Genomic DNA, 17370 nt, shown 5'->3' on the forward strand with positions numbered 1-17370 from the left:
TTAAAGGGGTCATCTGGTTTGACCTTCCACAAAATGAAACTGTAAATCGAGGCCCTTCTTTTGAAATTCAGTGGCTATCTTAGATTACAGATAAATATGAGTTAAATAAATGGAAAAAAAAATCCTCCTTCTGCCTTCAAAGATATTGCTCTCTGAATTTGCCTCCAAACTCTCTTCAGATACTTTTTTTTTTTTTTTTTTTTTAACACAGAGTCTCACTCTGTCACCCAGGCGTGCAGTGATGCAATCTTGGCTCACTGCAACATCCGCCTCCCAGGTTCAAGTGATTCTCCTGCCTCAGCCTCGTCAATAGCTGGGACTACAGGAGCATGCCATCACACCTGGCTAATTTTTTTTTTTTTTTTTTGTATTTTTAGTAGAGATGGGGTTTCATCGTGTTAGCCAGGATTGTCTCGATCTCCTGACCTCATGATCTGCCCACCTCGGCCTCCCAAAGTGCTGGGATTACAGGTGTGAGCCATCGCGCCCGGCCCAGATACATATTTCTAAGGGCCTAACAGACATCTATAAGATGCACTGCAAACTGCAAATGTCCAACAGTCAAGCTACTCCCACTCTCACAACATCAACCTGCATTCCTCCTTGTTCTCTAGCCTACAAAATTAAGAGATCTAAACAACATCTCCAACTCTTCTTCCCTTCCCGATTCCCCAAATCTCACAACCACCAAGTCCTGAAATTATACTTCTACCTTAAACCTGCTTTACCTTCTCACTGACACTAATCTTTTTGAAACCTCAGGCATCATCTCTGGTTCAGTGAATGCTGCAATGGTATACTAACTAATCTCATAGCCTCTGCCTCATATACTGGCCCTCCTTAATCCATCTTCTACATATTATGATTCAAATCTATTACTTTTTTTTTTTAATTTAAAAATCTCAACAGCAACACAAGATGAAGACCAAATTTGTGTTGGTACACAGAACAGGGCTATTGCTAATGTCGATGTAATATGAGCACTGCCCATCCCCTCCTTGGGTCAGGGGGCAAGAAATTTATCACCAGACTTAAGCCAACAGCTACCAACATCATTTCCCATCGACAAGTCCAACGCCTAACAAAGAACATACCATGTTTCTTTAGACCATGCCCCTTCAGTGTGCAATGTACTTTTTCCTTGGTCATGCTCTGATGTATCCCAGTGTTTCATAGTCAGCTTGGAATTGCTAATGTCTTCCTTAGGAACTCTCTCCCTCAGTTTGTATTCTCAACATGTAGCTCAGTGCCGTATGCAATTTGCACTCAATAATAATTGCATTAATTGTTGAATTAAATTATATTTGGTGTTAAAAAATATTTGAAACAAGAAATATTAAAAGAGGCAGTATAAATGAAAACTACTTCAAAAATAAAATGTACTATTTATTTAGAAGCCTAGTTTTAAGTATACTACCTAGAAGGCTGCTTACCTGCAAGTTATTTCTTTCTTGTAATCTAATGAAAAAAAATTTACTAATGGAATTTCTTTCTTGTTGATTAGCACTTAAGCTCTTAATTAAAGGTTATACTAGTGCTTCTTATCCAATAAACCATTTCCCAGAATTTCATAAAAACTAAAAATTTTTAAGTACTTATGTTTTGAGATCTAGATAATTTTATTGTCTTTGGTCTCTAAGGTGAATTTCCAAATGTGAATATTTAAGTCTCTAAAAATGATTATTAAGTTTAGGAAGCAGCATTTCCAATATAACCAAGCTCACATGGGAAATGAAGAAAACAGAAGAAATTAAGAAAAATAACCAACTGCTACCTTTAGTATCTTTAATATAATGTTGCACCTCATAAATCTGAGGGCTCTTCTCTCCGTCCCACTTACACATCCATCATTCCTCAAAGTATTTTCACCACAATGTCTGTTGATCACTTTTTAAAAACAAGAGATTTTGTAGTCTGCCTGAGCCCATTTATTTTATTGTACCATTCCTCTTGTAACTCTCAAAATATGGCATTATTAATATTTAACCATCCCTTCACATAGTTTGACAGTACGCACCTTAGAAAAATTTTATTAGCTCTTTCCTCCCCTTTCCCTAATTATCCCTAAGGTATTGAGCAAATATCAAAAGAAACAATTCTCTAGACTTGTTTGACAATTTTGTTATGTGTTGATTACATATTACAGGTTTATCTGTATACCAAAATCCCTCAACAATTTCTCTTACAGAGAAATGTCTGATAACAGGAAATCTCCTGAAACAGTGAGTGCAGATTTAAGTGAAAAGGACCTGAAACTGAGGTCTGATCACAGATAACTTAAGAAAAACAAATTTTTAAATTTTTCATTTGATTTGATGTTATATATAAATAATAATGTTATGGTTAATAGTAATTGTACGCACGTGTGTGTATTAAAGAGCGAGAAAACAGAATTTATTATTTGAATAAAATAATACTGGAATTACTTTTCATCATTTGCCAGGAAACCACCATAGTGCATTTTTAATTACTCAGAAAAAAAGAGCTTCAAATAGACAGTAAGATTATCCCCAAATCCGAAGCATTTAAAATGGCCAACACCATTATTTTCTACTGCCACCAGTTCTAGTTTAAGTTGTTCTTCCATTTATGATATAGAATTTTAAATGTATCCTAATTTTTTAAATCCACAGAGCATATGGTTAAAAAAAATCAGCAGAAGCAAATGTTAAAATAACATTTAGCCAGAAATATCCCACATTCATATTCAAAGAGAACTTCAAATATTGCTTTATATATAACAGCCTAATTCTGAATTATTGAAATTAACTATAAAAAGTGTGCCGGTTTATTGAGGCCACAAAGTCAATCTTTTCCTTGTTCATAACCTGTACAAAACAGTGGCAAAATATAAAGGAGCAATGACCGCTTTCTTTACTCAATTTTAAAAACTGCTAAGAGTAGCTGACTCTATGTGCTGAATTACTACAAAAGATGTAAATCCTACAAGGAAGGGATATTTAAGAGCTTATATTTTTACAAATAAAAATTTTAAACCTGTGCACATTTGCCTTCATTCCTAAAATATCACACTACCAAATATGTTTAATTCTTACAAATTTCAAAGCATATCTTATCTAAATGAAAGAAATAAAACTGCTTAGTATGTAAAGAACTTTTAATAGGTGCCAACATTTCAAACGTAGTTTCTTTCTCATACTTGTTTCGTTTAAAATATGGCAAAACTGTCTTTAGAGTCACTTTTTTAATTACTTGTCAATTATGTTAGTAACCTATCTCTAAAGGACTTGAGCATTTTCCGGCTGCTTGTGTATGCAATATCTCATTTAATTGTCTCGGCAAATTATTCTTAAATGCTGGTGTTATTAAGTTACATATAATCCCTGAAAACAGTTGTGGACTGACAGAAGATCTAAGGTATGCACACTTGTGAATAAACTTACCTTACGGAGGTTTTTCTACTATATCAATTCACTTAAAGTTTTAAAAATATGTGTGGACATACACATACAATATTATATCTTAATAGAATACTATATAGTGACACAAACTAGGAAAGTTATCTATGCGATGTTAATATTTTGAACTCTCAAGGAAAAGTATTATAGTATTTTTTCACAAAGTGCTGCCACTTTTACTTAATTGACATTGAGGTCAATTGCCTTTTTCTCTCATCTCTGTGAACAATATGATGCAATCGTTTACATGTTTCAGTGCACACACATAAAAAAATGAATCGTGTAAGCTACATGGTTGGCCATCACAGTCCATTTCCAGTTTACTGGAAAGCAACTGTATGAAAGCCTTGGGAACAGTCGTGGTACTGCTCACAGATAGTTCATGAAAAGAAAGACTGGTTGACACACTTAGTGACATAGTGCTTGATGCACACTGTAAGCCTTAAGTAAATGTGGAGGCGATATAATAGAACAAAGTTTGTTCCCCACGGAAAGCAGCTGACCTGCTTTTTGAAACACTACCACAGACAGCTCTTTTAATAGAAATAATGGAACATTGTCATTTTAATAACAATAAAATGTTACTTTTTTGAAATACTGAAATTCTGATTTTTTCCCCAAATGCTATGTATACTTATGTTAGAAATGTTTATGTCCATACATGTAAGACACTAAATGAGATCAACAAATAGCATGATTTGCCTAAGATATGTTTCATTTTACCCATTTAAATCTCCAATTTAAGGTTAGAAATAGCTTGAAGACATGTGCTAGGAAATTCTTGCAAACTTGCATCTATATAGAGAAATAGGGAAATCAAGAAAAACCTGAAGAGGTGCTTTATATAATGATACTCCAGAGAATATGTAAATTAAATAATAGTTTGTTATGCGCACTATTGTAAAAATTATTTGTAAAATTTCTAAAAGCATTATTGTTTATGAATATATACTCCTAAATATATATACTAAATTTTAACACAATAATAATTTCCATATGTTATGTTTTTGTAAAAATTTACTATGTGTAAACCCTAGAAAGAAGTATTTTATTGTTAGTTTTATCAACGTTGGAGACATAACAGAAAGATATCTACACAGTCAGGCTGCTGTGAAGAAAAAAACTGAAAAGCTCTTATCTATTGTCAAAATGAACCACCTACTTTATATTCAAATTTTATGTATATTTATTAAATTATATTAATGAAAGCCATGGATGGGAAAGATAATAAAGGTACATTTTATTTATCTTTAATAAACCATAATATTCTTAGATTCTTGTATTTTCTGACATTTTTTCAAAAATTATATCCATTTCAGTCTAATTTTCATTCAAATGCCAATCCAAATAGCTACATACATAGCGATGTGTAACATTAATAAATTTAACATAATATTACTACTTACATGGAAAAATATATCTATTGTTGCATATTTTAAAACATACATCTGTGGAATCATAAATGTTATATGGTTAAGACAATGAAAACAAAATTAAAGACCTGAGAAATGTTTATTAATGTTCACTGTTTCAGGTTTGATTTTACATTTAATATTTTATCTCATAATTGATCATATGGCACATTTCCTTGTGTATGTAAAATGTAAACAGAAACTGCTGACCTTAAGTGAGAATAATTATGTCACTTCTAATGCATACAGTAGATATCCATTACAATATCTTGACATACAAAATTTCTCCTTTATAGCCTTAAATACCAATTTCTCTAATAACAGAAAAAAATTTATATCCTAAGTAATTAAACCCAAAAGTACTATTCTTATGAGACTTTATGTTTATTTCCTGTGGAGATCCATAATCCTTCGTTTTATGTTTATACCATTATACACTTTATATTAAAATCCCCGTATACCAATGGGCTCTCAGCCAATTATTGTAGACTGGCATTTTGATGTGACTAAGATAAAAGTTTAATATGAATAGTTATAACTATATATATTTTTAATTGCATTTGTAAATAGATTCTAAAATTAAGGACAAATTTAAGTTAACATTATAATACTGGCTATCACACATGTAATTCTAAATTTTAAAATAGAAGTCTTTCAACATGTGCCAAGAAATTATTTCTAGAAAAAAGGACAACTACCCTTTTTGAAAGCTACGTTTTAAAAATACCAGTACATGTGCATACTATAGCATAAAAATGATATATTTTCCATTTATATATCAACCAATACATATTATGTGACTGCTACCATATCACGTATTTATGTTTCACACCATAGGGAGACAAACATTTCCAAAAGAAACACCCAACCCAGAGAAATAATTGTATCAAAATTTCCTTGCCTGAAAAACATCTATTTTAGTGTTAACTCTTAGAACAGGTTAACTACTACTTTAATCCAAAAAAATTTTATATTAGAATGTATGTTAAACCAGAGAGCAAAAATTGAAAGAAGATACTTAGACTGACACATTATTTGTTTTACCATAATAGAATTTAAGCCCTTCGTACAGATGTAAACACTCTACATTAAAAAAAAAAAAAACTGAATTACTAATTCTAATTGAAGTCCAACTCCGATTAGTGCATAATTAATTTTATAGTGTGTGATGGCATGCTCTTCCTCTTCAGATGATGAAAACTTCTTATAATACTTTTTCTCTGAAAAATAAAATTGGCAAAAAAAACCCCAAAAATATTTCCTAATGATTCCCAGAGAAATTTATATACAGAAGCATAATGATTTGCCTTTAGTGACACTACAATCTTAGTACTCACTTTTTATAAATTGGAAGTTTTCCCCAAAGATTTGAGATTTGTCCTGATTACACAGTGCATAGGAATTCTTTTCTCTAAAGAAAAGCAAATGGCACCACATCTTCATGCAAAAAAATTACATTTTTTTGTTTCATAAAGTTTATTCAGAAATCTAATATGAAGTACAAATGTCAACCATCAGTTCTTTCCTCAGAAGAAAGTGTTACTAACTTTTCAAATGAAAAACTGAAGATGCCGAAGGCTTCCAAAAATATTGCTAAGATTACCTACAAGAGATTGACTTCGCTCCACAAAACCTTTCATTAAGTATTTCATTCATGAGATAATGTCCCATATAACTTGAAAATATCTTGAATTTTCATTGTTAAGAAAATTTCAGATCCTTTCAAAGAAAAGAAATTGTGGTGTCCTACTTCCCATTTTAGCCCACTATTTATACTCTTTCCTGTCTAGTAAATTTCTGATCATGAAAATTGATTTACTTACAATTTTAGGAAAGCATTATTGCAGATGTTCTTCTCACAATAAGGATTTTTACATTAATATTTTACCATAGTATGTTGAGGAATAAAAGGTTGTATTTTGTTGTAGTTTTCTCCAATGGTATGATGATGTATCCTCTCCCATGACAAAAATATTGATAGATTGTCAGTTAAAAACAACAGTGTAAAAATGTGTAATCGGAACACATTTAGAAAGTGACTGTTTTTTAAAGAGCCACTTCTTTATTTGACACAGAATGCAAGCGACTCACTTGAGTTCTCACTTTACAGGCCAAGCGACAAAAAGGCTTAAAAAATTAAATGGAAGTGTGATGCCTTAACAAGAGTAAATAATTCTGAAGCACCCTTAGGGTGATTCTTATTCTTTTTATGTTCAAAAATATCCGACTGGAACATCCTGCCAATTAAACGAAGATCTCCAGATGGCATTTACCCTTCTGCTTCATAACAAAAAGGATCTGCAATCAGTTTTATGAAAGATTACCTAAAGAGGAACATTACTGTAAATCAATGACAACAAAAATTAGACACTCCCCTTCTCCGGGATAGAATGTGCATCCTCCAGATTCTTGCACTGACACCTAACGTAATAAATACTTAAAACTGAATCTTAAATAATAGCCGCAGGGTTTCCACCGGTAAAGATTCACTGTTACTTTCCACCAAAAACTCCTGTATTCAGCACTCAGCCAACAAAGGACAGCAAATAATTCCCAGCAGCATAAATACCGGGAAAGCTACCTTGGGCTTTGTTTTTGTTATGTAAAATGCATTAAAGTGACTCATGCACTTAAGATTACCTACCCTTAGAAGCTTTAAAGAAGCTTCAAGAACCAAAATAAATGCTTTCCCAGAAAGCCGGGTAGGCTATTCGGTGCATTAAGAAATATGTATATATTTATATGTGCCACTGAGTTTGATTCTATTTTGCTGCCTGAGAGAGGAGAGAATTATTATTTTTCATTCCCTTCCTGTCGTGTGACTATAGCTACCTATAAGCCCTCTATTTCCAGAACAGCAGCGAGGTTTTTAAAAGTTATTTTAGAAATGTTAAAAATAAAAGAAAATTGCAGGAGACTGGAAACAGTCCCTCCTTCAAAGAAGAGGCTCTATTCAAAGAACAGGGACCGCGTGTCTGCCGACACTTAGATTTTTCAAATCATGGGGTTGGGGAGGTTGGATCGCTGGGTCCCAGTACCTGCGAGCCCCCTGCGTTGACAGCACGCTCGGCCGCGGGGAGCCAGCACGCGTCTAATTGGAAGGCTGTCAAGTGCATCCAGTAATGTGGGATAAAACGAGTTTGGGCACTACAGCAATTAAAGAGCATCTCGGAGGCCAAGTGCCGGAGAAGTCCACGCTACCTCCGCAAGCCTGAAATTACCTATTTGTAAATTACCCAACCAAAACATAACTTTTTATTGAACTGGGGTGAATGAGAACGGGTGAGCTGGCTGGAAACTTTTTTCCCCAGTACGGCTGAACTCTGAAGTCTAGAGAATCCCGTTAGAGACTGGCTGACACGCCGCAAGTCGTCGGCGGGCGCTTCCTGGGACAGCCGGCCCCCGTGCCCGGCCCCGCGGAGGCGCCCGAGACGCCGGTTCGGAGCGCATTCCAGCGGCTAGCGGCGCGCACCGCCCGCCCGGCCTCTCCGCATCCGAGCCCGGCTCCCCGGCCGCTCGCTCCCCACCCCCACGGGCGGAAAAGCCCCGCGACTCGGGAACCGACCCCCACCCCAGACTCCCGCGGCGCCCCTCGGCCGGCGCTCCCTGCCCGGCCCGCCGACTTACGTGACGGCCGAAGGGAACGGCTCCTCCGACGAGGGGCCGATGAGCAAAGATTGGAAAAGTGTCAGAGTCAAGGCCAGCAGGCAGCCAGCAGCCATCTTCGCGATCGAAGATCAATGCCCCCTCCCTTCCCAAGCGGGGGAAGGAGCGGCGCTGGAAACCGCGGGCGGAGGAAGAGCAGCACACGCCGCCGGGACCGCGGGCGTCTGGAGGGCCGGCTGCGCCCGGGGCCCGAGGCGCGGAGCCGCGCGGAGGACGGCGAGGGCGGGAGCGGGCGACGGAGAAGGGGCGGTGGCGGGCGGACCCACTAGCGCGCGTCGGTTGCTCCGCGCCGCGGCCGCCTGGCCTCCGCCGCCATCAAGGGCGAGTTTGGAAACAGACCTCCGCGAGCCCGCCGGCGCTCGCGCGCTCTCGCTCTCCCTCTCGGTTTCCTCCCTGATTTATTCCCCCGATTGCCGAGGCGAAGGCGGAGGCGGGGGCGGGGGCGGAGGAGGGGTGACGGCGCTGGAGGGTGGGGTGGCTGCAGGAATGGGGGAATGGCAGGCAGAGAGACTTGTGGAAGCGAGAGGCTCCGTCTGGCTTCTCAGGCAAGTCAGAGGGAGGCGGCTGGGGGTGGGCAGCGGGAGGGCTGGGCGTCAGAGCAGTCGGGCGGAGACGGGCCGGGAGCAGCCCTCCATACAAGGCAGCCAGGAACTCCCAAAGTCGGCGCCGGCTTTCTCCCGCCGCCCGGCGTGCGCAGGGGGAGCGGAGCAGCCCCGCGGGGCTCCCGGGGGACGGTCAGCCGCCCAGCGGGCATCCACAGGCTGCAGAGGCTCCAACCTAGGACTTGGCTCGCGTCTTCGGGGGTTATTTTTGCACATGCAGGCAGCGTTCCCCCCAGCCCTACTCCCAGGCGCAGAATCCACTGTCTGCCTAGGAATCGTGAAGTGATTTGACAACAAATGTAGGAGGGGTTTGTATTGCATTTTAAAGCACCACTGTTGACTCTCTACCAGGTGGCACTATATGCCCGCGTGTGCCATAGGTTATAGCCTCTGGCGGGGCTGGGTGTCCTTTGTGCCAGCGGCCCCACGCCCAGGTACTGCTCGGCTCACCTGGCCAGGACAGAGCCTCGGGCACCGGGCTGTGGACTGACAGAGAAGTACTGACGCTGTAAAATCTTCTAGTCCTGTGGTTCCACTGGACAGAGGGGTGGAGGGACGAATTCTGCATCTAGGGAGGACAGTAGTAAGAGAAGGGCTTTGCAGCATCCCAGTTGGGACTGCCTCCAAAAGGGTCCTAACGCCCTACTCTGGCCACTAGTCTGCCCGGCCTGACAAAGGTTACCGAAGGGTGAGCTCACTCTTGTCAATGCGAAGGCATGAAAAGGGTAAGCAGCAGGAACAGGTGGCACTCTGCGAAATGCGCCTGAAATGTAGAGGAGGAATTAAGGGAGGGGGAGAGAGCTAGGGAGTAGCAATGTCGGACTGGTTTTACCTCCTGACTCAGGAGAAGCAGTGGCAGGCTTTCTCCTTGAAAAAAACAGGGTCTGCGAATAGGCCTTTCCCGTCCAGTACAAGACTCCTATCCAAAGGGCCCCTGGTGGGCCAAAGGTGGAAACATATCCTTGCACACCTTAAATTCTTAAGCTCCCTCTAGTAGTGTATGAGAATACTTTTGACATGACGTGCAGAGAATACAATTTGTGATGACTATCCTGCATATGCAAAAATTCTGTAAGTATCGGAGTGACTGTCAGATTTTTAATTAGCCCGTTCTTATTTCTAGGAGAAGCTTCTGAAAGAAAGAGACCCTTATTAATCGGAAATGGATTTTCCAGCTCTCTGAAGGCAATCTCCCAAAACAAAAACTGATAATACTAGTACTACTATTAATTACTGACCAAATTTTAAAAGCGTGTGTAATTTTATGATGCCTAGCATCGTGAATTGTTTTTCCTTCCCACTTATCTCTCCTTTTTTAATGCTTTATTTGTTTTCTTTATGTTCTCTGCATCTCTGTCTGGCTCTTTGTTTCTTTCTTTCTACTCTGAGTGGCCTCACAAAAGGCACCCCACCGTGACTTAACTTAGTTTGTTTTATGCTAGGCATGGAGACTGTGGCAGCAGGAGCTGCGCAAATGAGGGATGAAGTGGGATGTAATGGGACTGAGAACTACAGCTCAGAAGGGGTATTTTATATAACTGAAGATAGCATTCCACTCCAAAATTAGATAAGCAAATAGTCAAATTAATCATTTCTTCCATTTTTAATAATTTAAAAGCAGACATTCTTCCCCAGCATGAGGATGAAGAAGAGCAGAATTAGATGCCCATTATTGTCTATGTGATATGTTGGTATCATAATACCCTCACTACCTAAAAATATCATTATTATATATTCTGTCAATTATTTCAACATCAACTTCAGACTTCCCACTATGGTACACTGTTTCCAATTTTATATCTTTAGGAGAAAGGGCTTAAAGAATAAAAGAATGTAATAAGCTTGTAGAGAAGGTAAGTCAGCTTTTATTATTAACTTTGTTGGCCTTTGAGCCAAATCTCAATTTCTTTGGATCACTCTGATGAAGCACTGTGTTCTCCAATATGTGAAGCTGTTGAGGAAAGATAGTGCTTCTACAATTCTTAGTGAAAGGGTTGATTATCAACTGTGAGCCTACATCATTGTTTAAAACTCTGTTGTGAGGTTTGCTATTAATTGCTTTTTACCAATCTAAACCTTTTTATTTAGGATATTCAAAATGTGTGTGTTTTTTTTTAATGTATGACAGCTAAAAGAAGACCATTTCCACAACATACCATTATGTTTCTGTTGGATTAACTATACCCATAACAATGCATTTTTTCAGCTCAGTTCTGTTATTTCGGAAAATCCCCTTAAAATCAGATTATATCCCATTAATCTTAATAAAATGTTGCTTAATCACAATAAATTTGCTATTCAACATAAAATATTGACAAATCATAAGGATTGATGTTAAGCTGTTATAGTAAATGATGTAAATGTGCAGTAAATATATTTATTACAGGTTATAAGTGTGCAAGAAGTCACAAATCAATATCTACTATTCATTTAAAAAGAAATATTGTAATTAGAAAGTAAGTTAGTGAAGTATTGCAGGAGATTTTTGCATTTAATCATTTCTAGAACAAAGTTTAAAGAGATTTAATTCATACAAATCACTGGCCTTTACCTACAACAAACTTGAGATTGGCACCTTTTGGCTCAATCTCAATTGTTAATTCATATGTTTAATTTGTTCATATGCATTTCATTTTTTAGTAACTGAGTAAATAAAAAACAATAAAAACCTGATTGCCATGAAATGTTTATTCTTCCTTATTTTAGGTGATACTATGATTATTGGCAGCATAAAATTATGTTTTTATTGTAGTTTTTTATGAGTGTATGTACAAACATTTTTCTGTGATTTTATTCAGTAAATCAAATCTAATTTCTTCACCATTTTGCCTGAAAAATTGAGACAAAGTAACCTAATTGAAGTTATTTTATCTTTCTCTCTCTTTTTTGTGCTCATGTACAAACAGACAAACCCAAACACTGAAAAGGAAAATAATTATCCATAGCCAAAAAAAAAAGTTAAAGGAAATAATTTTCATGTGTTTTCCACATCTTAAGAAAACTAAGGTGAAAACCTTGACAAAGGGCCTTATTTGCTTGTTTCCATATAGGTGCATATGACTCATCTCTGAGACAGACATACTGTAAAGAGTCATAATCAAGAAATCTTGTGATTTGAGATGGTACTATGCTTCCATGCACACAAAGATGTGTGCCAGAAAAAGCAAAAATTAAAGACAAATGAACAGAAAGCATCAACAATCTTACCTCTTTGGGGAATACTTTCAAGAGGCAGGAATAAGAAAGAAAGCAATTCCGAAGTATCGATGCCCAGGAGAATGGTTAAGAGAGTGTGCAGTGATTTTTTAAGTCAAGAGTTTATATTTGGCATTTTTAAAGTAAAGTGGCACATTGAAGCCTTCATAAAAAATAAAAAATAAGAAAAGCTTAGAAAAGAAACTATCCTAAACTAAGAAACAAGGTCAAATATTTTCTACAAATAAGACAACTATTTAGCAAAAAACTTCCTTGACCCAAGTAATACAGCTATTGAGTGATAGGGCATTGAAGTTCTGATGAAAGAAATACCTTTTCTAACGAGGCGCAAAGTAACATTAAACAAGTATTTATTGGAGGTTTATTATTTGTCCATCAGAATCCCCATATTGGCAAACTTATGCTAGTTTAAGTATTTAGAAAAGAGTAGCTGTTATATTTTAAAATACCATCATGTCTTCAAGCAATAACTTCAATGTTATTTTATTTTGAATCTCTGCTAATCATACAATTTTTCATTCGGTTTCTTTTTTATTTTACTCTTTCTCTCCTTTTTCCTCCATTAAACAAACACATTCAGAAAAAATCAGGACCTACAACATGACTTCCTATTTAAACAAAACAAAACAAAACTGTATTCATCTCTAAAATCTGAATTTCATAGCAAGATCTTTCTTCACTCCAGAGAGTTGCAGTTGTGTTTTTTTTTGTTTTGTGACTGTGACAGTACAAAAGTATATGGAATCCATTTATGTAGGCCTACATAGACTAAGGGAAGTAGATAATTCGGTTATTTATCCAAATATTCACTAACAATGAAAATGCAATGGGAAGTAATTAATAAGCAGTAGATGGTAAAACCTGAAATAGGAACAACTAATAACTATTTCCAGTTTTTTTAATTTTATGGATGCAGCCTGCCATGAGAGGGGAAGAGAAAGGTCATCTATTTATACTACTCTTCTGATACTAGGGTTTCTGTTTTGTTTTTAGACAGGGTCTCACTCTTTCACTCAGGCTGGAGTGCAAATGGCATGATCTCGGCTCACTGCAACCTTTGCCTTCCGGGTTCAAATGATTATCATGCCTCAGCCTCTCAAGTAGCTGGGATTACAGGTGCCTTCCACAATACCTGGCTTTTTTTTTTATTTTTATTTTTATTTTTATTTTGTATTTTTAGTAGAGGTGGGGTTTCACCATGTTGATCAGGCTGATCTCGAACTCCTGAAGTCAAGTGATCCGCCCACCTCAGCCTCCCAAAGTGCTGGGATTACAGGTGTGAGCCACTGCACCCAGCCAATACTAGGTTTTTTATATTCTTTAAACACAGTGAAACACCTTTGTAACCTAGCATTTTTCTATAAAATTTAGATATGTTTTGGATCAAATTGACTTCCTGAATAATGTAACTCATTATAGTAGGCTACAGATAACATAGTCTATTAGATGGGTGCCCATAGAAGCACCATAATATGTTGCCAGGGGTTTCTTCCTCTGAAGTAATGAACATGGGAGAGAAAATAAGACAGCAGTCATTTTATTTTTGTAGCCACATATTTTAGATTGATATTTAAGTGCCTACCATTATTACAAAGAATACGTGACTATCTGGACATACTAGTCAACTTACAATTAAAATACTATATTCTTTTGATACATGAATAAAATAGAGATCCCGTTGTTGTCTATCACACCTGGGAGATACAAACTTTTATTGCAGTTTTGCATTTGGGAATATTTGACAATCCACATAGAGCAAATACTATCCAGTAATAGTATTTTCTTCAAGATGTGCAAGGTAGTGGAGTATAATTCCTAAAGATTACTGGTAATTTAGGGGAAAAAAATACTGTGATGTCTAATCAGCTGAAGAATATTGTTGTTATCTGTCTAATGCTTTTACCACGTTTTTATAATCAAATTAATAGTATTTCAACATTTCATGCCTTTGAAATTAAGGACAGGGATTTTAAACCATTTTCTAAAGATAGCTTGTGTTGTATAGAGTTGGAATTCATATATATTGATTTTCTTTTTCTTATCCACAATTCTTGAAACTTTACTCTAGGGTGACCCATTCTTTAATAATATGGTTCTCTCAGAATGTCCATAGCTATCTAGAAAAAAAGAATTGATTTAATAAATTTGCCAACCTGGGTAAAGATGGTCCAAACAAAAGCAGTAAACTGGGTCTTGAGTTTTCAAGTGGAGTGTTTTTATTACCTGGGTGTTGCTACAAGCCTTTCTGTTACACAGAGATCAATCTGTCTTTTGCCAAGATGTTCATTTTTGTGGATATATTTTATACTATCAAGATACTGGCAGATTAACATTCAGTTAGTTTAAACCAGACAGTCAAATGCATAACTTTAAAATATCATGGCCGGGCGCGGTGGCTCAAGCCTGTAATCCCAGCACTTTGGGAGGCCGAGGTGGGTGGATCACGAGGTCAGGAAATCGAGACCATCCTGGCTAACACGGTGAAACCTCATCTCTACTAAAAAAATACAAAAAAATTAGCCGAGCGTGGTGGCGGGCGCCTGTAGTCCCAGCTACTCGGGAGGCTGAGGCAAGAGAATGGCATAAACCCGGGAGGCAGAGCTTGCAGTGAGCCAAGATGGCGCCACTGCACTCCAGCCTGGGTGACAGAGCGGGACTCCGCCTCAAAAATAAAATAAAATAAAATAAAATATCACATAACTCCAAAGAGAGGATATTTGTTTATTATATTGAATAACATTTAATCATTTAGCTGTCATTAATAATGATCTTAACTTTAATTGTATCATTTCACTTATGATTAGCAGTCATTATTTGTAACAAGGGCAAGCATGTTTTGGTTGGGAAGACTGTGTATATTCAGTCACCTGTGTGTTTTTCTCTGTTGCTATCAGAAAATTCCTCATATTCAAGACCTAATGCTTTCCAAATGACTTATTACAGTACATTTGGATTTCCTATGTTTTGGATTAAATATACATTTCCTTTAAACTTCATTTGTTTCTTAAAATATATAAAACTTTTCCCTTTCAGCAACAACAATACTTATCAACAATGAGCTGTCACAGTAAACCTAGTTACAACACCATGTCCACACCTCAATTCAAGCCTTAACATCAATGTTCAGGAGCAGAACCAGTTCTGCTGTTTCTCCTTTTTTTCCCAAAGTTAATCAGCCAACTCACTTCGCCCCTTCTCCACCCCTTCTTTTGATCTTTTTCTTCTTCAACAGGCAATAGTTGATTGTCTTTATTGTCTTTAACATATTACTATAGGAGAGACTTTTTTTCTTTTTTTTTTTTAGTAGTAGTAGTAGTAGTAAAGAGAAAAGAAAGTAGAAAAGTAGGGAAAGCAAAGACAAATTATCTAGAGGAGAGAACAATGGAAACATGAAGGAGGGAACAATATGAAACAAGGATGACTTTGTTCATATAACACAGACAAACGCAATGCAAAGAAGAAAGAAACCAGAGATGGAAATGTCAAGGCCAAAATTGCTTGAAAGAAACTGGGAGCATAAATGAGACCAAAGAGTAGGGCAACTCAATTTGCTTCAATATTCAATCAACTGAAATTTGTATTGCTAAACAAATACATAATATTCAAATCTCATGATTTTACAAGAAATATAAATAATCATTCAAGGTTTTTGTTCTAATTTAAAAGTAAAACAGGTTACATGATGTTAAGATTTAACACCCCCCGCCTTTTGTGTGTGTGTGTGTGTGTGAGACAGGTTCTCACTCTGTCGCCCCTGTCTGGAGTGCAGTGGCATGATCTAGGCTCACTGCAGCCTTGACCGCCTGTGCTCAAGTCATCCCCCCCGCCTCGACCTCTCGAGTAGCTGAGACTACAGGCACACACCACTATGCCTGGCTAATTTTTGGTTTGTTTTGTAGAGACTGGGTTTTGCCATGTTGGCCAGACTGATCTCGAACTCCTGGCTTCAAGTGATCCACCTGCCTTGGTCTCCCAAAGTGCTAGGATTACAGACATGAGCCACCGTGCCTGGCCTTTAAGTACTTTTTTAAGTAAAAAAGTAAATGATATTTGAAGCATTACATTAGATCCAACTACTGTAACATAAGTTTGCAAATTCCCTATGTGTTCAATGTTAGTTGCAAATAGTTGCAAATCCAATCACTTGACATGCAGAATATTTATATGAACTAGGAAAAACTATATTACTTATCAAGTGCTGATTTGTATATAACAAATTTTTTTAGTAAATTACTCATGAACTTTAATTAACCTACATTTTTAAAATTTTCAACTTTCAAAATCCCGTTTTTTCTCGCTATACCTTTTTCAGAAAAATTCACAAACAATAGTAAAGTGTAAATGGGATTACAGGAAAGGGCAACAGTGACTTAGCTACTTCAATGATTTTCTTCTTACCTGAAAAACTGTTCACATTTAAAAAATGTTCAGGATCCCCGGACTGTGTCATCTGTCTTGGGCTCCTTCCCATGTCTTACATCAGTTTGTTCTTAATAAGAAAACTTGAACTTATTCATATATTAGGCTTGTGTCAAATACTCAAATTACTGATCTCGGATTTTCTATTGGCTCTTAAAATTAATCATTACACAAACTCCTCTGTAACTAAGGATAGCCATGTTAACATACAGAGGTGTGTTAGACATAGGCGTATCTCTTAGCTATGGTATTTATCAAAGAGCAGAGCTACGATTTGAGCCCAGGCATACTTCCTTAGGTACCCTGACTGTCAACCTCTGTGCCATATGGTCTTTCTGCTCTGAATATTTAGTAGTTCAGACATTTAGGCAGAGTTACTCAGCCTTCCTGAGCCTCAGTTTTTAATTTTCTTAAAATTAGGATAAAGCTGTGGTATAGTTTTTTTTAATTTGTTCTTTTTAACAGCTTTATTGTTTTTATATATACTATAATATATACCAATTCACGCATTTAAAGTATATATTCTTTTAGTATTATAGAAAGATTTTCACTCCTATTTAAAAAGATCAACCATTAATATTTGAACTGGGATTGGGTTTGATGAGACCTACATGTATTGGCTATGTAGACATGTGC

The 17370-nt window shown here is 37.2% G+C and overlaps 1 protein-coding gene across 3 annotated transcripts in view; it reads right to left on the reverse strand.

Moving 5' to 3' along the window:
• Nucleotides 1-9049, reverse strand: part of CACNA2D1 (calcium voltage-gated channel auxiliary subunit alpha2delta 1) — a 526258-nt gene extending 517209 nt beyond the window's left edge. For 2 of the 3 annotated variants that reach the window (XM_033192869.1, XM_033192868.1), the window contains exon 1: nt 8459-8663. In XM_033192869.1, coding sequence (XP_033048760.1) covers nt 8459-8553 — 95 coding nt within the window. In that variant the 5' untranslated portion in view covers nt 8554-8663. Of the gene's footprint in view, nt 1-8458 lie in introns of all 3 variants that reach the window. The other variant, XM_033192867.1, reaches the window with a different exon arrangement.
• Between the last annotated feature and the right edge of the window lie 8321 nt (nt 9050-17370).

This window comes from Trachypithecus francoisi, unplaced genomic scaffold, assembly GCF_009764315.1.
Source record: "Trachypithecus francoisi isolate TF-2019V2 unplaced genomic scaffold, Tfra_2.0 Lachesis_group4, whole genome shotgun sequence".
In the NCBI taxonomy this organism is placed as follows: Eukaryota; Metazoa; Chordata; class Mammalia; order Primates; family Cercopithecidae; genus Trachypithecus; species Trachypithecus francoisi.